This window comes from Rana temporaria (genome assembly GCF_905171775.1).
Source record: "Rana temporaria chromosome 2 unlocalized genomic scaffold, aRanTem1.1 chr2h, whole genome shotgun sequence".
Classification (NCBI taxonomy): Eukaryota; Metazoa; Chordata; class Amphibia; order Anura; family Ranidae; genus Rana; species Rana temporaria.
In genome coordinates, this window is record NW_024404413.1 from 145,067 (window position 1) to 165,973 (window position 20,907).

Genomic DNA, 20,907 nt, shown 5'->3' on the forward strand with positions numbered 1-20,907 from the left:
GGTCAGTGTGTAGTGTAGTGGTCAGTGTGCAGTGTAGTGGTCAGTGTGCAGTGTAGTGGTCAGTGTGTAGTGTAGTGGTCAGTGTGCAGTGTAGTGGTCAGTGTGCAGTGTAGTGGTCAGTGTGATGTGTAGTGGTCAGTGTGCAGTGTAGTGGTCAGTGTGTAGTGTAGTGGTCAGTGTGTAGTGTAGTGGTCAGTGTGCAGTGTAGTGGTCAGTGTGCAGTGTAGTGGTCAGTGTGCAGTGTAGTGGTCAGTGTGCAGTGTAGTGGTCAGTGTGCAGTGTAGTGGTCAGTGTGATGTGTAGTGGTCAGTGTGCAGTGTAGTGGTCAGTGTGCAGTGTAGTGGTCAGTGTGCAGTGTAGTGGTCAGTGTGCAGTGTAGTGGTCAGTGTGCAGTGTAGTGGTCAGTGTGCAGTGTAGTGGTCAGTGTGCAGTGTAGTGGTCAGTGTGCGGTGTAGTGGTCAGTGTGCGGTGTAGTGGTCAGTGTGCGGTGTAGTGGTCAGTGTGCAGTGTAGTGGTCAGTGTGCAGTGTAGTGGTCAGTGTGCAGTGTAGTGGTCAGTGTGCAGTGTAGTGGTCAGTGTGCAGTGTAGTGGTCAGTGTGCAGTGTAGTGGTCAGTGTGTAGTGGTCAGTGTGCGGTGTAGTGGTCAGTGTGCAGTGTAGTGGTCAGTGTGTAGTGTAGTGGTCAGTGTGTAGTGTAGTGGTCAGTGTGCAGTGTAGTGGTCAGTGTGCAGTGTAGTGGTCAGTGTGCAGTGTAGTGGTCAGTGTGCAGTGTAGTGGTCAGTGTGCGGTGTAGTGGTCAGTGTGCAGTGTAGTGGTCAGTGTGCAGTGTAGTGGTCAGTGTGCAGTGTAGTGGTCAGTGTGTAGTGGTCAGTGTGCAGTGTAGTGGTCAGTGTGCAGTGTAGTGGTCAGTGTGCAGTGTAGTGGTCAGTGTGTAGTGGTCAGTGTGCGGTGTAGTGGTCAGTGTGCAGTGTAGTGGTCAGTGTGCAGTGTAGTGGTCAGTGTGTAGTGTAGTGGTCAGTGTGCAGTGTAGTGGTCAGTGTGCAGTGTAGTGGTCAGTGTGCAGTGTAGTGGTCAGTGTGCAGTGTAGTGGTCAGTGTGCAGTGTAGTGGTCAGTGTGCGGTGTAGTGGTCAGTGTGCAGTGTAGTGGTCAGTGTGTAGTGGTCAGTGTGTAGTGTAGTGGTCAGTGTGCAGTGTAGTGGTCAGTGTGCGGTGTAGTGGTCAGTGTGTAGTGGTCAGTGTGCGGTGTAGTGGTCAGTGTGCAGTGTAGTGGTCAGTGTGTAGTGGTCAGTGTGTAGTGTAGTGGTCAGTGTGCAGTGTAGTGGTCAGTGTGCGGTGTAGTGGTCAGTGTGCAGTGTAGTGGTCAGTGTGCAGTGTAGTGGTCAGTGTGCAGTGTAGTGGTCAGTGTGCAGTGTAGTGGTCAGTGTGTAGTGTAGTGGTCAGTGTGTAGTGTAGTGGTCAGTGTGTAGTGTAGTGGTCAGTGTGCAGTGTAGTGGTCAGTGTGTAGTGTAGTGGTCAGTGTGCAGTGTAGTGGTCAGTGTGCAGTGTAGTGGTCAGTGTGCGGTGTAGTGGTCAGTGTGCAGTGTAGTGGTCAGTGTGCGGTGTAGTGGTCAGTGTGTAGTGTAGTGGTCAGTGTGTAGTGGTCAGTGTGCGGTGTAGTGGTCAGTGTGCAGTGTAGTGGTCAGTGTGTAGTGGTCAGTGTGCGGTGTAGTGGTCAGTGTGCAGTGTAGTGGTCAGTGTGTAGTGGTCAGTGTGCGGTGTAGTGGTCAGTGTGTAGTGGTCAGTGTGCAGTGTAGTGGTCAGTGTGCAGTGTAGTGGTCAGTGTGCAGTGTAGTGGTCAGTGTGTAGTGGTCAGTGTGCAGTGTAGTGGATAGTGTGCAGTGTAGTGGTCGGTGTGCAGTGTAGTGGTCAGTGTGCGGTGTAGTGGTCAGTGTGCGGTGTAGTGGTCAGTGTGCAGTGTAGTGGTCAGTGTGTAGTGTAGTGGTCAGTGTGCAGTGTAGTGGTCAGTGTGCAGTGTAGTGGATAGTGTGCAGTGTAGTGGTCGGTGTGCAGTGTAGTGGTCAGTGTGCGGTGTAGTGGTCAGTGTGCAGTGTAGTGGTCAGTGTGCAGTGTAGTGGTCAGTGTGTAGTGTAGTGGTCAGTGTGCGGTGTAGTGGTCAGTGTGCAGTGTAGTGGTCAGTGTGCAGTGTAGTGGTCAGTGTGCAGTGTAGTGGTCAGTGTGCAGTGTAGTGGTCAGTGTGCAGTGTAGTGGTCAGTGTGCAGTGTAGTGGTCAGTGTGCAGTGTAGTGGTCAGTGTGCAGTGTAGTGGTCAGTGTGCAGTGTAGTGGTCAGTGTGCAGTGTAGTGGTCAGTGTGTAGTGGTCAGTGTGCAGTGTAGTGGTCAGTGTGCAGTGTAGTGGTCAGTGTGCAGTGGTCAGTGTGCAGTGTAGTGGTCAGTGTGTAGTGTAGTGGTCAGTGTGCAGTGTAGTGGTCAGTGTGTAGTGGTCAGTGTGCGGTGTAGTGGTCAGTGTGCAGTGTAGTGGTCAGTGTGTAGTGTAGTGGTCAGTGTGCAGTGTAGTGGTCAGTGTGCAGTGTAGTGGTCAGTGTGTAGTGTAGTGGTCAGTGTGCGGTGTAGTGGTCAGTGTGCAGTGTAGTGGTCAGTGTGTAGTGTAGTGGTCAGTGTGCAGTGTAGTGGTCAGTGTGTAGTGGTCAGTGTGTAGTGTAGTGGTCAGTGTGCAGTGTAGTGGTCAGTGTGTAGTGGTCAGTGTGCAGTGTAGTGGTCAGTGTGTAGTGGTCAGTGTGCAGTGTAGTGGTCAGTGTGCAGTGTAGTGGTCAGTGTGCAGTGTAGTGGTCAGTGTGTAGTGGTCAGTGTGTAGTGTAGTGGTCAGTGTGCAGTGTAGTGGTCAGTGTGTAGTGGTCAGTGTGCAGTGTAGTGGTCAGTGTGTAGTGTAGTGGTCAGTGTGCAGTGTAGTGGTCAGTGTGATGTGTAGTGGTCAGTGTGCGGTGTAGTGGTCAGTGTGCAGTGTAGTGGTCAGTGTGCAGTGTAGTGGTCAGTGTGCAGTGTAGTGGTCAGTGTGCAGTGTAGTGGTCAGTGTGCAGTGTAGTGGTCAGTGTGTAGTGTAGTGGTCAGTGTGTAGTGTAGTGGTCAGTGTGCAGTGTAGTGGTCAGTGTGTAGTGGTCAGTGTGTAGTGTAGTGGTCAGTGTGCAGTGTAGTGGTCAGTGTGTAGTGGTCAGTGTGCAGTGTAGTGGTCAGTGTGCAGTGTAGTGGTCAGTGTGTAGTGGTCAGTGTGCAGTGTAGTGGTCAGTGTGTAGTGTAGTGGTCAGTGTGCAGTGTAGTGGTCAGTGTGATGTGTAGTGGTCAGTGTGCAGTGTAGTGGTCAGTGTGCAGTGTAGTGGTCAGTGTGCAGTGTAGTGGTCAGTGTGTAGTGTAGTGGTCAGTGTGCAGTGTAGTGGTCAGTGTGTAGTGGTCAGTGTGTAGTGTAGTGGTCAGTGTGCAGTGTAGTGGTCAGTGTGTAGTGGTCAGTGTGCAGTGTAGTGGTCAGTGTGTAGTGTAGTGGTCAGTGTGCAGTGTAGTGGTCAGTGTGTAGTGGTCAGTGTGTAGTGTAGTGGTCAGTGTGCAGTGTAGTGGTCAGTGTGCAGTGTAGTGGTCAGTGTGTAGTGGTCAGTGTGTAGTGTAGTGGTCAGTGTGCAGTGTAGTGGTCAGTGTGTAGTGGTCAGTGTGCAGTGTAGTGGTCAGTGTGTAGTGTAGTGGTCAGTGTGCAGTGTAGTGGTCAGTGTGATGTGTAGTGGTCAGTGTGCGGTGTAGTGGTCAGTGTGCAGTGTAGTGGTCAGTGTGCAGTGTAGTGGTCAGTGTGCAGTGTAGTGGTCAGTGTGCAGTGTAGTGGTCAGTGTGCAGTGTAGTGGTCAGTGTGTAGTGTAGTGGTCAGTGTGTAGTGTAGTGGTCAGTGTGCAGTGTAGTGGTCAGTGTGTAGTGGTCAGTGTGTAGTGTAGTGGTCAGTGTGCAGTGTAGTGGTCAGTGTGTAGTGGTCAGTGTGCAGTGTAGTGGTCAGTGTGCAGTGTAGTGGTCAGTGTGTAGTGGTCAGTGTGCAGTGTAGTGGTCAGTGTGTAGTGTAGTGGTCAGTGTGCAGTGTAGTGGTCAGTGTGATGTGTAGTGGTCAGTGTGCAGTGTAGTGGTCAGTGTGCAGTGTAGTGGTCAGTGTGCAGTGTAGTGGTCAGTGTGTAGTGTAGTGGTCAGTGTGCAGTGTAGTGGTCAGTGTGTAGTGGTCAGTGTGTAGTGTAGTGGTCAGTGTGCAGTGTAGTGGTCAGTGTGTAGTGGTCAGTGTGCAGTGTAGTGGTCAGTGTGTAGTGTAGTGGTCAGTGTGTAGTGTAGTGGTCAGTGTGCAGTGTAGTGGTCAGTGTGTAGTGGTCAGTGTGTAGTGTAGTGGTCAGTGTGCAGTGTAGTGGTCAGTGTGTAGTGGTCAGTGTGCAGTGTAGTGGTCAGTGTGCAGTGTAGTGGTCAGTGTGATGTGTAGTGGTCAGTGTGCGGTGTAGTGGTCAGTGTGCAGTGTAGTGGTCAGTGTGCAGTGTAGTGGTCAGTGTGCAGTGTAGTGGTCAGTGTGTAGTGTAGTGGTCAGTGTGCAGTGTAGTGGTCAGTGTGTAGTGTAGTGGTCAGTGTGCAGTGTAGTGGTCAGTGTGTAGTGTAGTGGTCAGTGTGCAGTGTAGTGGTCAGTGTGTAGTGTAGTGGTCAGTGTGTAGTGTAGTGGTCAGGGTTAATAATGCGCTCGCTGACACCAGTACTGTTGTTTTTGAAGTGTGAAAGTTGGCATGCGGCCCCCCATGGGATATGGAATCTTGTCTTGTGGCCCTCAGGCAATTTGAGTTTGAGACCCCTGATCTAGAACGTTCCACTTGATCCCTGTGATATGTATTTATGGGAAGACTGCGCTTATCCTGGAATGACAACCACATCCATCCACCCCCCCCCCCCCCTCTCTGATGGCCCCGCCCATTACAAGAACCCCCCCCCCGCATTCCGCACCTTCCAATATAAATACTTGTGTTCTGTATTCATTACACCAACGCTGCTGTAACCGGACACGGGATTGGCACGCGGCGCGGCACACACTGAGCCCGCTGATCCCTACTCCTCCCTACTCCTCCTCCCGCACAATGCTGTCCTATAAATGGCATGCCTTGTCATTCTCTGATGCTGGCAGGGTGGGGGGGGGGGCACATGGCACCCACATGGCACCCCTCTCATCCTGATCCCTCCGCTGTCATTTTACCCACATCAGCCTCCCCCCTCAAGGAATAGTTTTCAGCGTCGTGTAGGTGGAGCAGGAAGAGCAGAAATCTAGATCCCCACTCCACTCTGCAGATAGTGAGAGAGCCTGCGCACGTGATCTCCCTAGTAACAATCATTCTTCCTTTTCCTCCATGTAGACCCGGCTCTGTGATTGCCCTGCGGAGTTCATGCATCCTGGCATGTCCTGTGTGCGGTTCCCGGGCACTCCCTGAGCTGCCACTATGGAATGCGACCCCTCCCTGCCTGAGCCGCCGTCTGCTGGACCCGAGCCCAGATCTTCCCAGATCCTTCCTCTTCTCCGCCCGTCCTGTGCTCTGCTTCTACCTTGTACTGCCACCGTCCTGTACTGTTATAGAGTGCATGTCTCCTGCCTGCCCGGTCTGTGCCCTCTGTATAGAGTCCGGCCTGCCCGCTCTGTGCCCTCTGTATAGAGTCCGGCCTGTCCAGTCCTGTGCCCTCTGTATAGAGTCCGGCCTGCCGGGTCTGTGCCCTCTGTATAGAGTCCGGCCTGCCCGCTCTGTGCCCTCTGTATATAGCGTCCGGCCTGCCCGCTCTGTGCCCTCTGTATAGAGTCCGGCCTGCCCGCTCTGTGCCCTCTGTATAGAGTCCGGCCTGCCCGCTCTGTGCCCTCTGTATAGAGTCCGGCCTGCCCGCTCTGTGCCCTCTGTATAGAGTCCGGCCTGCCGGCTCTGTGCCCTCTGTATAGAGTCCGGCCTGCCCGCTCTGTGCCCTCTGTATAGAGTCCGGCCTGCCCGCTCTGTGCCCTCTGTATAGAGTCCGGCCTGCCCGCTCTGTGCCCTCTGTATAGAGTCCGGCCTGTCCGCTCTGTGCCCTCTGTATATAGAGTCCGGCCTGCCCGGTCTGTGCCCTCTGTATAGAGTCCGGCCTGCCGGGTCTGTGCCCACTGTATAGAGTCCGGCCTGCCGGGTCTGTGCCCTCTGTATAGAGTCCGGCCTGCCGGGTCTGTGCCCTCTGTATAGAGTCCGGCCTGCCGGGTCTGTGCCCTCTGTATAGAGTCCGGCCTGCCGGGTCTGTGCCCTCTGTATAGAGTCCGGCCTGCCGGGTCTGCGCCCTCTGTATAGAGTCCGGCCTGCCGGGTCTGTGCCCTCTGTATAGAGTCCGGCCTGCCGGGTCTGTGCCCTCTGTATAGAGTCCGGCCTGCCAGGTCTGTGCCCTCTGTATAGAGTCCGGCCTGCCCGCTCTGTGCCCTCTGTATAGAGTCCGGCCTGCCCGCTCTGTGCCCTCTGTATAGAGTCCGGCCTGCCCGCTCTGTGCCCTCTGTATAGAGTCCGGCCTGCCCGCTCTGTGCCCTCTGTATAGAGTCCGGCCTGCCCGCTCTGTGCCCTCTGTATAGAGTCCGGCCTGCCCGCTCTGTGCCCTCTGTATAGAGTCCGGCCTGCCCGCTCTGTGCCCTCTGTATAGAGTCCGGCCTGCCCGCTCTGTGCCCTCTGTATAGAGTCCGGCCTGCCCGCTCTGTGCCCTCTGTATAGAGTCCGGCCTGCCCGCTCTGTGCCCTCTGTATAGAGTCCGGCCTGCCCGCTCTGTGCCCTCTGTATAGAGTCCGGCCTGCCCGCTCTGTGCCCTCTGTATAGAGTCCGGCCTGCCCGCTCTGTGCCCTCTGTATAGAGTCCGGCCTGCCCGCTCTGTGCCCTCTGTATAGAGTCCGGCCTGCCCGCTCTGTGCCCTCTGTATAGAGTCCGGCCTGCCCGCTCTGTGCCCTCTGTATAGAGTCCGGCCTGCCCGCTCTGTGCCCTCTGTATAGAGTCCGGCCTGCCCGCTCTGTGCCCTCTGTATAGAGTCCGGCCTGCCCGCTCTGTGCCCTCTGTATAGAGTCCGGCCTGCCCGCTCTGTGCCCTCTGTATAGAGTCCGGCCTGCCCGCTCTGTGCCCTCTGTATAGAGTCCGGCCTGCCCGCTCTGCGCCCTCTGTATAGAGTCCGGCCTGCCCGCTCTGCGCCCTCTGTATAGAGTCCGGCCTGCCCGCTCTGCGCCCTCTGTATAGAGTCCGGCCTGCCCGCTCTGCGCCCTCTGTATAGAGTCCGGCGTTCAGGTCTGACACCTGTGATCCTGACTTATGCCGCCCTAGGGTGTTCACTTCCCGGTCTGACACCTGTGATCCTGACTTGTGTCGCCCCCTGGTGTTCACTCCCGGTCCTGACATCTGTGATCCTGACTTGTGTCGCCCCCTGGTGTTCACTCCCGGTCCTGACATCTGTGATCCTGACTTATGCCGCCCTCTGGTGTTCACTCCCGGGTCTGACACCTGCTGTTTCCATGTTTGAAGAGTGGAACAAATAACTGACATTGCTTATCTGTTGGCAGATCCTGGCAACAGGGCTGAGCGCTCTCTACTCATCTCTTCCACGTAAAATTGAGGTGCGTGGCGATGACTGGCACTTCCTGCGGAGAGAAGACTGGATCGGGGTGTCCTCTTTGGTCCTTTTCATGAATTCTCTGGAGTTCTGTAATGCCGTCACTCAGGTTAGTAGCTGCAGCAGTCATCAGTGGGTGGAGCCTGGGCTGGAGGTCAACAGTGGTGCAAGGGCTGGAGGTCAGCAGTGGGTGGAGCCTGGGATGGAGGTGAGCAGTGGGTGCAGCCTGGGCTGGAGGTGAGCAGTGGGTGCAGCCTGGGCTGGAGGCGAGCAGTGGGTGGAGCCTGGGCTGGAGGTGAGCAGTGGTGGAGGCAAGCAGTGGGTGGAGCCTGGGCTGGAGGCGAGCAGTGGTGGAGGCAAGCAGTGGGTGGAGCCTGGGCTGGAGGTGAGCAGTGGGTGCAGCCTGGGCTGGAGGTGAGCAGTGGGTGCAGCCTGGGCTGGAGGCGAGCAGTGGGTGGAGCCTGGGCTGGAGGTGAGCAGTGGTGGAGGCAAGCAGTGGGTGCAGCCTGGGCTGGAGGCGAGCAGTGGGTGGAGCCTGGGCTGGAGGTGAGCAGTGGTGGAGGCAAGCAGTGGGTGGAGCCTGGGCTGGAGGTGATCAGTGGGTGGAGCCTGGGTTGGAGTCGATCAGTGGGTGGAGCCTGCGCTGGGGGCAAGCAGTGGGTGGAGCCTGCGCTGGAGGTCAGCAGTGGGTGGAGCCTGGGCTGGAGGTGAGCAGTGGGTGCAGCCTGGGCTGGAGGTGAGCAGTGGGTGCAGCCTGGGCTGGAGGCGAGCAGTGGGTGGAGCCTGGGCTGGAGGTGAGCAGTGGGTGGAGCCTGGGTTGGAGTCGATCAGTGGGTGGAGCCTGCGCTGGGGGCAAGCAGTGGGTGGAGCCTGGGCTGGAGGTGATCAGTGGGTGGAGCCTGGGTTGAAGTCGATCAGTGGGTTGAGCCTGGGCTGGAGTCGATCAGTGGGTGGAGCCTGGGCTGGAGTCGATCAGTGGGTGGAGCCTGGGCTGGAGTCGATCAGTGGGTGGAGCCTGGGCTGGAGTTGATCAGTGGGTGGGGCCTGGGCTGGAGGCGAGCAGTGGGTGGAGCCTGGGCTGGAGGCGAGCAGTGGGTGGAGGCTGGGCTGGTGGCGAGCAGTGGGTGAGGCCTGGGCTGGAGGCGAGCAGTGGGTGGGGGCCTGGGCTGGAGCCGAGCAGTGGGTGGAGCCTGGGCTGGAGGTGGAGCCTGGGCTGGAGGCGAGCAGTGGGTGGAGCCTGGGCTGGGGGCGAGTAGTGGGTGGAGCCTGGGCTGGAGGCGAGCAGTGGGTGGGGCCTGGGCTGGAGGCGAGCAGTGGGTGGGGCCTGGGCTGGAGGAGAGCAGTGGGTGGGGCCTGGGCTGGAGGCGAGCAGTGGGTGGGGCCTGGGCTGGAGCCGAGCAGTGGGTGGAGCCTGGGCTGGAGGCAAGCAGTGGGTGGAGCCTGGGCTGGAGGCGAGCAGTGGGTGGGGCCTGGGCTGGAGGCAAGCAGTGGGTGGGGCCTGGGCTGGAGGCGAGCAGTGGGTATGGCCTGGGCTGGAGGCAATCAGTGGGTGGAGCCTGGGCTGGAGGCGATCAGTGGGTGGAGCCTGGGCTGGAGACGAGCAGTGGGTGGGGGCCTGGGCTGGAGGCGAGCAGTGGGTGGGGGCCTGGGCTGGAGCCGAGCAGTGGGTGGAGCCTGGGCTGGAGGCAAGCAGTGGGTGGAGCCTGGGCTGGAGGCAAGCAGTGGGTGGAGCCTGGGCTGGAGGCAAGCAGTGGGTGGGGCCTGGGCTGGAGGCGAGCAGTGGGTATGGCCTGGGCTGGAGGCAATCAGTGGGTGGAGCCTGGGCTGGAGGCGATCAGTGGGTGGAGCCTGGGCTGGAGACGAGCAGTGGGTGGGGGCCTGGGCTGGAGGCGAGCAGTGGGTGGGGCCTGGGCTAGAGGCGAGCAGTGGGTGGGGCCTGGGCTGGAGGCGAGCAGTGGGTGGGGCCTGGGCTGGAGGCAAGCAGTGGGTGGAGCCTGGGCTGGAGGCAAGCAGTGGGTGGAGCCTGGGCTGGAGGTAAGCAGTGGGTGGGGCCTGGGCTGGAGGAGAGCAGTGGGTATGGCCTGGGCTGGAGGCAATCAGTGGGTGGAGCCTGGGCTGGAGGCGATCAGTGGGTGGAGCCTGGGCTGGAGACGAGCAGTGGGTGGGGCCTGGGCTGGAGGCAATCAGTGGGTGCAGCCTGGGCTGGAGGCGAGCAGTGGGTGCAGCCTGGGCTGGAGGTGAGCAGTGGGTGGAGCCTGGGCTGGAGGTGAGCAGTGGTGGAGGCAAGCAGTGGGTGGAGCCTGGGCTGTAGGTGGAGCCTGGGTTGGAGGCGAGCAGTGGGTGGAGCCTGGGCTGGAGGCGAGCAGTGGGTGGAGCCTGGGCTGGAGGCGAGCAGTGGGTGGAGCCTGGGCTGGAGGCGAGCAGTGGGTGGGGTCTGGGCTGGAGGTGAGAAGTGGGTGGGGCCTGGGCTGGAGGTGAACAGTGGGTGGAGCCTAGGCTGGAGGTGATCAGTGGGTGGAGCCTAGGCTGGAGGCCCTTATGATGAATTGTCTTTCTGTCTGCACAGGTGGCTCATCCGTTTGTCCAGAACCAGCTTGTGGAATACATACATAACGGGTTCCTGGTTCCGGTCATGGGCCCAGCGTTGCACAAGGTAAGAGACCCCCCCCCCCCCAGGTACATACTGTAAGGGGCAGAGTATGTAAGCACAGCTCCTATTGGAGGTCACTGAACCAGTGATATTCTCTTTCTTCTGGACCCATAATGCATTGCTCCCCTACTAGAGATTGGAAGGTCCGGTTCCATGAGAAGGTTGGAGATACAAGAAGACTTCCTGTAGCTTTTCCTTCCCGGCTGATTGTTGGTTGTGATGTCACCGGGTGTGTAATGAGTACAGAACGGCTTTATATAAAATTGTCATTCACATATTGATGGGGGGGGGGGGGGGGGGGGGGGGGGGCAGGAAAGGAAAAATATAAGCAGATTAAAGGTCCCGTTATGCCCCCCCAGTCAGGAGGAACGTGTCATGTGATCTGCCTGGTACCTGTTCTCTCTGTATTTACCTTCTCCCCTCCTCCATCCCAGACCTCCATTGAGGAGATGATCGCCAGTACTGCATACCTGGAGCTCTTCCTGCGCCACATCAGCGAGACCGCACTGCTGAAAACGTTCCTGCGATTTATCCTCCTCCATCGGCACGACAACACCACCATCCTGAACACGCTCATCAGCCGCATTGCCAGTAATTCCCGGGTAAGACCTGAATACCACATCATACTTCAACTCCACGGGTTCATTTCAGTCCTTGGCCTGTGTTTCCGATATGTTCCCAGGTCTGTACACCCGCTGTGCCCATTATGAGGGGTTCCCACCATCCCTGTGCTGAGTTCCCGGGTCTGTACACCCGCTGTGCCCATTATGAGGGGTTCCCACCATCCCTGTGCCGAGTTCCCAGGTCTGTACACCCGCTGTGCCCATTATGAGGGGTTCCCACCATCCCTGTGCCGAGTTCCCGGGTCTGTACACCCGCTGTGCCCATTATGAGGGGTTCCCACCGTCCCTGTGCCGAGTTCCCGGGTCTGTACACCCGCTGTGCCCATTATGAGGGGTTCCCACCATCCCTGTGCTGAGTTCCCGGGTCTGTACACCCGTTGTGCCCACTATGAGGGGTTCCCATCATCCCTGTGCTGAGTTCCAGGGTCTGTACACCCGCTGTGCCCATTATGAGGGGTTCCCACCATCCCTGTGCTGAGTTCCCGGGTCTGTACACCCGCTGTGCCCATTATGAGGGGTTCCCACCATCCCTGTGCTGAGTTCCCGAGTCTGTACACCCGCTGTGCCCATTATGAGGGGTTTCCACCATCCCTGTGCTGAGTTCCCGGGTCTGTACACCCGCTGTGCCCATTATGAGGGGTTCCCACCATCCCTGTGCTGAGTTCCCGGGTCTGTACACTCACTGTGCCCATTATGAGGGGTTCCCACCATCCCTGTGCTGAGTTCCCAGGTCTGTACACCCGCTGTGCCCATTATGAGGGGTTCCCACCATCCCTGTGCTGAGTTCCCAGGTCTGTACACCCGCTGTGCCCATTATGAGGCTCTCCCACCATCCCTGTGCTGAGTTCCCGGGTCTGTACACCCGCTGTGCCATTATGAGGGGTTCCCACCATCCCTGTGCTGAGTTCCCGAGTCTGTACACCCGCTGTGCCCATTATGAGGGGTTCCCACCATCCTTGTGCTGAGTTCCCGGGTCTGTACACCCGCTGTGCCCATTATGAGGGGTTCCCACCATCCCTGTGCTGAGTTCCCGGGTCTGTACACCCGCTGTGCCCATTATGAGGGGTTCCCACCATCCCTGTGCTGAGTTCCCGGGTCTGTACACCCGCTGTGCCCATTATGAGGCTCTCCCACCATCCCTGTGCTGAGTTCCCGGGTCTGTACACCCGCTGTGCCCATTATGAGGGGTTCCCACCATCCCTGTGCTGAGTTCCCGGGTCTGTACACCCGCTGTGCCCATTATGAGGGGTTCCCACCATCCCTGTGCTGAGTTCCCGGGTCTGTACACCCGCTGTGCCCATTATGAGGGGTTCCCACCATCCCTGTGCTGAGTTCCCGGGTCTGTACACCCGCTGTGCCCATTATGAGGGGTTCCCACCATCCCTGTGCTGAGTTCCCGGGTCTGTACACCCGCTGTGCCCATTATGAGGGGTTCCCACCATCCCTGTGCTGAGTTCCCGGGTCTGTACACCCGCTGTGCCCATTATGAGGGGTTCCCACCATCCCTGTGCTGAGTTCCCGGGTATGTACACCCGCTGTGCCCATTATGAGGGGTTCCCACCATCCCTGTGCTGAGTTCCCGGGTCTGTACACCCGCTGTGCCCATTATGAGGGGTTCCCACCATCCCTGTGCTGAGTTCCCGGGTCTGTACACCCGCTGTGCCCATTATGAAGGGTTCCCACCATCCCTGTGCTGAGTTCCCGGGTCTGTACACCCGCTGTGCCCATTATGAGGGGTTCCCACCATCCCTGTGCTGAGTTCCTGGGTCTGTACACCCAATGTGAGATGACTCTCCCATTCCTTCTACTCTTCTTCAACATGAGATGCCTATCCTATTCCTTCAAATTTTCCCCTTCAGCATAAGATGACTTTTCTATTCCTTTTCTCTCCCTCCTCCTCCTAAGAGCATACACTCTAGGGCTAGGCTTACTCTTTTGAACGTTCTCAAACATTAGTTGGCCTACAGTGTGTTCTGGCTCTGTAGTCCCGTGTCCCCTCTAATATGTCCTCTTGTGTCTATCCTGCAGTTGTGTATGGTGTCGCTGACCCTGTTCCAGACGCTGCTCAATCTGACCTGTGAGGACGTCTTACTGCAGCTGGTGCTCAGGTGAGAAAACTCCTTAGAGGGGCAAACAATGCTGTGTTCAATGGAGGGGCTAAAGGGGTTATGATTTTATACAGTGGAAGGGATGCGGGGTGAACTATACTATGTACAATGTAGGATCTCCGCAGAAACAATACTGTGTACTACAGAGGGCGCCGAGGAGGTGATACTTTGTACAATGGAGGAGCTACAGGGGGAAATTATGATTGCCTCCCCTGCCGATTGTGCAAGTTTGCCCACTTACATAGAAATGAAGGGTCTATCATTTTTATCATAGGTGTATTTTATACGATAGAGACAGAATATCAACCAAAAATCCAGAAAAAAATATAAATGTTAAAAATGGAGTAAAATAAGTATTTGATCCCCTTAGTAGTTGTTGGAGAGTCCCTTGTTGGGAAGCACAGAGGTCAGACGTTTCTTGTAGTTGGTGATCAGGTCTCCACACCTCTCAGGAGGGGTTTTGGTCTCCTCTCTTCTCTCAATCCTTAAGGTTTCTTGGCTGTCTCTCTTGGCAACTCTTTCATCTCCCTCCATAAATCTTCTAGAGAAGGCTGGAGACTGGATAGGCCACTCCATGACCTTTAATGTTCTTCTTCTTGAGCCACTCCCTAGTTGCCTTGGCGGTATGTTTTGGGTCATTGTCATGCTGGAAGACCCATCCTTGACCCATCTTCATTGTTCTGTCTGAGGAAAGAAGGTTCTCATCCAAGATTTTACAATACTTGGCCCCGTCCATTGGCTTCTCAATGCGGCAAAGTCGGCCGGGACCTTTTACCAGAGAGACAGCCCCAAAGGACCATGTTTCCACCTCCGTGTGTGACTGTAGGGATGGAGTTCTTAGGGTCATAGTCGGCATTTTTCTTCCTCCAAACAAGGCGAGTCGAATTAATGCCAAAGAGCTTTAAAGAGAAGTATAGGTTTTCTTTCTGCTTTCCTCTCTGCTTCTCCACGCTCATTGGAGGTCGACCGCTATATCGGCAGGCCGATATATCGGCCGATATTTGGCCGTTTTGGAGAAATCGGCCGCGGCCGATTTTTATCCAAATTAGGCCGATATTTAACATGGCCGCGGATCCGGAGCTAGGCCGAATCCGCGCCTTTCCTGATGCTGTGACCGCAATCCTCGAATATGCCAGTGCCATCTGCCAATCAGTGCCACCTGCCAGTGTCAATTAGTGCCACCTGCCAGTGCCATCTGCTAGTACCAGCTTTCAGTGCCATCCAGTGCAACCTGCCAATCAGTGCCTTCTGCTAGTGCCATCTTCCAGTGCCAATTAGTGCCATCCAGTGCCACGAGCCAGTGGCACCAAAACAAATAAAAAATCGGCCTAAAATATCGGCCGCAAAAATCGGCATCATATATCGGCCGCCCCGATTTCTAAATATCGGCATCGGCCAGAGAAAAACCCATATCGGTCGACCTCTAGTGCTGAGCCATGGAGGGGCGGGAAGAGGCTGTCTCAGCGCCTCTTTGTGCAATGGAGGTGTTCTTAAAAGGGCAAAACAATGCACAGTGTGGCTGCGATGGATAGGCTTTTGGGGTGGGGGGGGGGGGGGTGGATACTGTGTGTAATGTAGGGTTTTCAAGGTCACATTACTATGGAAGATTATGGGAAATGTCCGAATGAATGACCCAAGCCATGTAGTGAACACATAAAGTCCAGTATAAAATAGTTGTTGCTCAGAAGTGAAGCACAGTGATAGAGTGAAGACGTGGAAACATCGAGGTGTTGTATCTTCAATCGAAATAATGTGGTATGAATTCTTACCAGAGATGGTGGACTCGAATGTCGATGTCAACAAGTCAAACGAGCAGAGAGAGCCAAGGTGGGCAGTCTTCCACAACGATCATGGGAACCCAGGCGTTTCCAGGAGCAGCTTTCAGGGGTCTTGTAGGTGAGACCGTAAGGTTGAGAAACCAAGTTGAAACAGCCGGATGGAAAACTCACCGAAGGAAGATGTAAAGAGAAAAAAAGAAGGGTTCCACATGGTATAGATCAAAAAGGATAGATTTTATTGAATGAAAACCGATTGGCATCCGTAGTAATAAAAAAATTGTGATCACAAAAGTAAAAAGGAGCAATCAGCCAAGTCCGACGCGTTTCGTCTTAGTAGACTTCAACGGGGGCCTATGTCCATATAGTAGTATTCAATCGAAAAGGTAAACCCTATACATGTGATCAGCCTTTGATAAGAAATCCGTATGGAAGTTTCCTCTGGTGGCAGTTAGTTGTAACTGCACAGCATTTCTCTGCTGTTGTCGGCCATCTGATATTTTTGGTTATACAATCATTTGCAGAGATTTTGCACTTTTGTATAAAAATATATCATATAATTGCACATTTGTAGTGAGGAATACACAGGTGTATAGTAATACATTTCAATGTCTTCTTCCTGCACAGGTATCTGATCCCGTGTAATCATGTCATGCTGAGTCAGAGAAGAGCCGTAAAGGACTTAGATCTTTATTCCAAGACTGCCGATAAATTCCTCTCCCTCGTCCCGCTATGTTGCCGCAAAGAACGCCTGGGCTGTGCAGAGAGAGAGGAGGAGCATGCCACCTGGTCCAAAGGTGAGAGAATGCGAGAGACCGGTGTTGTGCTGAATGTCGTATGATGAGATGGGTGAAGACCGCGCCTATAGCGGAGAGCTGGGCGTCATGTGATGAGGTGGGTGGACCCAGCGCCTATAGCGGAGAGCTGTGTGTCATGTGATGAGGTGAGTGGAGAGTTGTCATGTGATGAGGTGGGTGGACCCAGCGCCTAAAGCGGAGAGCTGTGTGTCATGTGATGAGGTGAGTGGAGAGTTGTCATGTGATGAGGTGGGTGGACCCAGCGCCTAAAGCGGAGAGCTGTGTGTCATGTGGTGAGGTGGGTGGAGAGTTGTATGTCGTGTGGTGAGGTGGGTGGAGAGTTGTATGTCGTGTGATGAGGTGGGTGGAGAGTTGTGTGATAAGGTGGGTGGAGTCGTGCGTCGTGTGATGAGGTGGGTGGAGGGCTGTGTGTCGTGTGATGAAGTGGGTGGGAAGTTGTCGTGTGATGAGGTGGGTGAAGAGTTGTGTGTCGTGTGATGAGGTGGGCGGAGAGTTGTATGTCGTGTGATGAGGTGGGTGGAGAGTTGTGTGATGAGGTGGGTGGAGTCGTGTGTCATGTGATGAGGTGGGTGGAGGGTTGTGTGATGAAGTGGGTGGGGAGTTGTCGTGTGATGAGGTGGGTGAAGAGTTGTGTGTCATGTGATGAGGTGAGCGGAGAGTTGTATGTCCTGTGATGAGGTGAGTGAAGAGTTGTGTGTCGTGTGATGAGGTGGGCGGAGAGTTGTGTGATGAGGTGGGTGGAGAGCCGTGTGTCGTGTGATGTGGTGGGCGAGAGTCGTGTGATGAGGTGGGTGAAGAGTTGTGTGTCGTGTGATGAGGTGGGCGGAGAGTAGTGTGTCGTGTGATGAGGTGGGCGGAGAGTAGTGTGTCGTGTGATGAGGTGGGCGGAGAGTAGTGTGTCGTGTGATGAGGTGGGCGGAGAGTAGTGTGTCGTGTGATGAGGTGGGCAAAGAGCTGTGTGTAGTGTGATGAGGTGGGCGGAGAGTAGTGTGTAGTGTGATGAGGTGGGCGGAGAGTTGTGTGTCGTGTGATGAGGTGGGTGAAGAGCTGTGTGTCGTGTGATGAGGTGGGTGAAGAGCTGTGTGTCGTGTGATGAGGTGAGCGGAGAGTCGTGTGATGAGGTGGGCGGAGAGTCGTGTGATGAGGTGGGCGGAGAGTCGTGTGTCGTGTGATGAGGTGGGCGGAGAGTCGTGTGTCGTGTGATGAGGTGGGCGGAGAGTCGTGTGATGAGGTGGGCGGAGAGTCGTGTGATGAGGTGGGCGGAGAGTCGTGTGATGAGGTGGGCGGAGAGTCGTGTGATGAGGTGGGCGGAGAGTCGTGTGATGAGGTGGGCGGAGAGTCGTGTGTCGTGTGATGAGGTGGGTGGAGAGTCGTGTGATGAGGTGGGCGGAGAGTTGTGTGTCGTGTGATGAGGTGGGTGGAGAGTAGTGTGTCGTGTGATGAGGTGGGTGGAGAGTCGTGTGATGAGGTGGGCGGAGAGTTGTGTGTCGTGTGATGAGGTGGGTGGAGAGTTGTGTGTCGTGTGATGAGGTGGGTGGAGAGTTGTGTGTCATGTGATGAGATGGGCGGAGAGTCGTGTGATGAGGTGGGCGGAGAGTTGTGTGTCGTGATGAGGTGGGCGGAGAGTTGTGTGTGAGGTGGGCGGAGAGTTGTGTGTCGTGTGATGAGGTGGGTGGAGAGTCGTGTGATGAGGTGGGCGGAGAGTTGTGTGTCGTGTGATGAGGTGGGTGGAGAGTCGTGTGATGAGGTGGGCGGAGAGTTGTGTGTCGTGATGAGGTGGGCGGAGAGTTGTGTGTCATGTGATGAGATGGGCGGAGAGTCGTGTGATGAGGTGGGCGGAGAGTTGTGTGTCGTGATGAGGTGGGCGGAGAGTTGTGTGTCAGGTGGTGAGGTGGGCGGAGAGTTGTGTGTCATGTGATGAGGTGGGTGGAGAGTAGTGTGTCGTGTGATGAGGTGGGTGAAGTCGTGTGATGAGGTGAGCGGAGAGTTGTGTGTAGTGTGATGAGGTGGGCGGAGAGTTGTGTGTAGTGTGATGAGGTGGGTGAAGAGTTGTGTGTCGTGTGATGAGGTGGGCGGAGAGTTGTGTGTCGTGTGATGAGGTGGGTGGAGAGTTGTCATGTGGTGAGGTGGGTGGAGAGTTGTGTCATGTGGTGAGGTGGGTGGAGAGTTGTGTCATGTGATGAGGTGGGCGGAGAGTCATGTGATGAGGTGGGCGGAGAGTCGTGTGTCGTGTGATGAGGTGGGTGGAGAGTCGTGTGATGAGGTGGGCGGAGAGTTGTGTGTCGTGTGATGAGGTGGGTGGAGAGTAGTGTGTCGTGTGATGAGGTGGGCGGAGAGTTGTGTGTCGTGTGATGAGGTGGGAGGAGAGTTGTGTGTGAAGGTGGGCGGAGAGTTGTGTGTCATGTGATGAGGTGGGCGGAGAGTTGTGTCGTGTGATGAGGTGGGCGGAGAGTTGTGTGTCGTGTGATGAGTTGGGCGGAGAGTTGTGTGTGAAGGTGGGCGGAGAGTTGTGTGTCATGTGATGAGGTGGGCGGAGAGTTGTGTGTCATGTGGTGAGGTGGGCGGAGAGTTGTGTGATGAGGTGGGCGGAGAGTCGTGTGATGAGGTGGGCGGAGAGTGGTGTGTCATGTGATAAGGTGGGCGGAGAGTCGTGTGTCATGTGATGAGGTGGGCGGAGAGTCGTGTGTCATGTGATGAGGTGGGCGGAGAGTCGTGTGTCATGTGATGAGGTGGGCGGAGAGTCGTGTGTCATGTGATGAGGTGGGCGGAGAGTCGTGTGATGAGGTGGGCAGAGAGTCGTGTGTCGTGTGATGAGGTGGGCGGGGAGTCGTGTATCATGTGATGAGGTGGGCGGAGAGTCGTGTGTCATGTGATGAGGTGGGCGGAGAGTCGTGTGTCGTGTGATAAGGGGGGCGGAGAGTCGTGTGTCGTGTGATGAGGTGGGCAGAGTCATGTGGTGAGGTGGGCGAAGAGTCGTGTGTCATGTGATGAGGTGGGCGGGGAGTCGTGTATCATGTGATGAGGTGGGCGGGGAGTCGTGTATCATGTGATGAGGTGGGCGGAGAGTCGTGTGTCATGTGATGAAGTGGGCGGAGAGTCATGTGATGAGGTGGGCGGAGAGTCGTGTGTCGTGTGATGAGGTGGGTGGAGAGTCGTGTGATGAGGTGGGCGGAGAGTCGTGTGTCATGTGATGAAGTGGGCGGAGAGTCATGTGATGAGGTGGGCGGAGAGTCGTGTGATGAGGTGGGCAGAGAGTCGTGTGTCGTGTGATGAGGTGGGCGGGGAGTCGTGTATCATGTGATGAGGTGGGCGGAGAGTCGTGTGTCATGTGATGAGGTGGGCGCAGAGTCGTGTGTCGTGTGATAAGGGGGGCGGAGAGTCGTGTGTCGTGTGATGAGGTGGGCAGAGTCATGTGGTGAGGTGGGCGAAGAGTCGTGTGTCATGTGATGAGGTGGGCGGGGAGTCGTGTATCATGTGATGAGGTGGGCGGGGAGTCGTGTATCATGTGATGAGGTGGGCGGGGAGTCGTGTATCATGTGATGAGGTGGGCGGAGAGTCGTGTCATGTGATGAAGTGGGCGGAGAGTCATGTGATGAGGTGGGCGGAGAGTCGTGTGTCGTGTGATGAGGTGGGTGGAGAGTCGTGTGATGAGGTGGGCGGAGAGTCGTGTGTCATGTGATGAAGTGGGCGGAGAGTCATGTGATGAGGTGGGCGGAGAGTCGTGTGTCGTGTGATGAGGTGGGTGGAGAGTCGTGTGATGAGGTGGGCGGAGAGTTGTGTGTCGTGTGATGAGGTGGGTGGAGAGTCGTGTGATGAGGTGGGCGGAGAGTTGTGTGTCGTGTGATGAGGTGGGCGGAGAGTTGTGTGTCATGTGGTGAGGTGGGCGGAGAGTTGTGTGTCATGTGGTGAGGTGGGCGGAGAGTTGTGTGATGAGGTGGGCGGAGAGTCGTGTGATGAGGTGGGCGGAGAGTCGTGTGTCATGTGATAAGGTGGGCGGAGAGTCGTGTCATGTGATGAGGTGGGCGGAGAGTCGTGTGTCATGTGATGAGGTGGGCGGAGAGTCGTGTGTCATGTGATGAGGTGGGCGGAGAGTCGTGTGTCATGTGATGAGGTGGGCGGAGAGTCGTGTGTCATGTGATGAGGTGGGCGGAGAGTCGTGTGTCATGTGATGAGGTGGGCGGAGAGTCGTGTGATGAGGTGGGCAGAGAGTCGTGTGTCGTGTGATGAGGTGGGCGGGGAGTCGTGTATCATGTGATGAGGTGGGCGGAGAGTCGTGTGTCATGTGATGAGGTGGGCGGAGAGTCGTGTGTCATGTGATGAGGTGGGCGAAGAGTCGTGTGTCATGTGATGAGGTGGGTGGGGAGTCGTGTATCATGTGATGAGGTGGGCGGAGAGTCGTGTGTCATGTGATGAAGTGGGCGGAGAGTCATGTGATGAGGTGGGCGGAGAGTCGTGTGATGAGGTGGGTGGAGAGTCGTGTGATGAGGTGGGCGGAGAGTTGTGTGTCGTGTGATGAGGTGGGCGGAGAGTTGTGTGTCGTGTGATGAGGTGGGTGGAGAGTAGTGTGTCGTGTGATGAGGTGGGCGGAGAGTTGTGTGTCATGTGATGAGGTGGGTGGAGAGTTGTGTGTCATGTGATGAGGTGGGCGGAGAGTTGTGTGTCATGTGGTGAGGTGGGCGGGGAGTCGTGTGATGAGGTGGGCGGAGAGTCGTGTGATGAGGTGGGCGGAGAGTCGTGTGATGAGGTGGGCGGAGAGTCGTGTGATGAGGTGGGCGGAGAGTCGTGTGATGAGGTGGGCGGAGAGTCGTGTGATGAGGTGGGCGGAGAGTCGTGTGATGAGGTGGGCGGAGAGTCGTGTGTCATGTGATGAGGTGGGCGGAGAGTCGTGTGTCATGTGATGAGGTGGGCGGAGAGTCGTGTGTCATGTGATGAGGTGGGCGGAGAGTCGTGTGATGAGGTGGGCGGAGAGTCGTGTGATGAGGTGGGCGGAGAGTCGTGTGATGAGGTGGGCGGAGAGTCGTGTGATGAGGTGGGCGGAGAGTCGTGTGATGAGGTGGGCGGAGAGTCGTGTGTCATGTGATGAGGTGGGCGGAGAGTCGTGTGTCATGTGATGAGGTGGGAGGAGAGTCGTGTGTCATGTGATGAGGTGGGCGGAGAGTCGTGTGTCATGTGATGAGGTGGGCGGAGAGTCGTGTGTCATGTGATGAGGTGGGCGGAGAGTCGTGTGTCATGTGATGAGGTGGGCGGAGAGTTGTGTGTTGTGTGATGAGGTGGGCGGAGAGTCGTGTGTCGTGTGATGAGGTGGG

The 20,907-nt window shown here is 56.4% G+C and overlaps 1 protein-coding gene across 2 annotated transcripts in view; it reads left to right on the forward strand.

Annotated features, from left to right (window-relative positions):
- The window catches only part of FHIP1B (FHF complex subunit HOOK interacting protein 1B), a 98,739-nt gene that overhangs the window by 61,693 nt on the left and 16,139 nt on the right, over window positions 1–20,907 (forward strand). For both annotated transcript variants that reach the window (XM_040334111.1, XM_040334112.1), the window contains exons 5-9: window positions 7,578–7,736; window positions 10,194–10,280; window positions 10,712–10,879; window positions 12,929–13,008; window positions 15,411–15,580. In XM_040334111.1, the coding sequence (XP_040190045.1) occupies window positions 7,578–7,736; window positions 10,194–10,280; window positions 10,712–10,879; window positions 12,929–13,008; window positions 15,411–15,580 (664 nt within the window). The remainder of the gene's footprint in view (window positions 1–7,577; window positions 7,737–10,193; window positions 10,281–10,711; window positions 10,880–12,928; window positions 13,009–15,410; window positions 15,581–20,907) is intronic.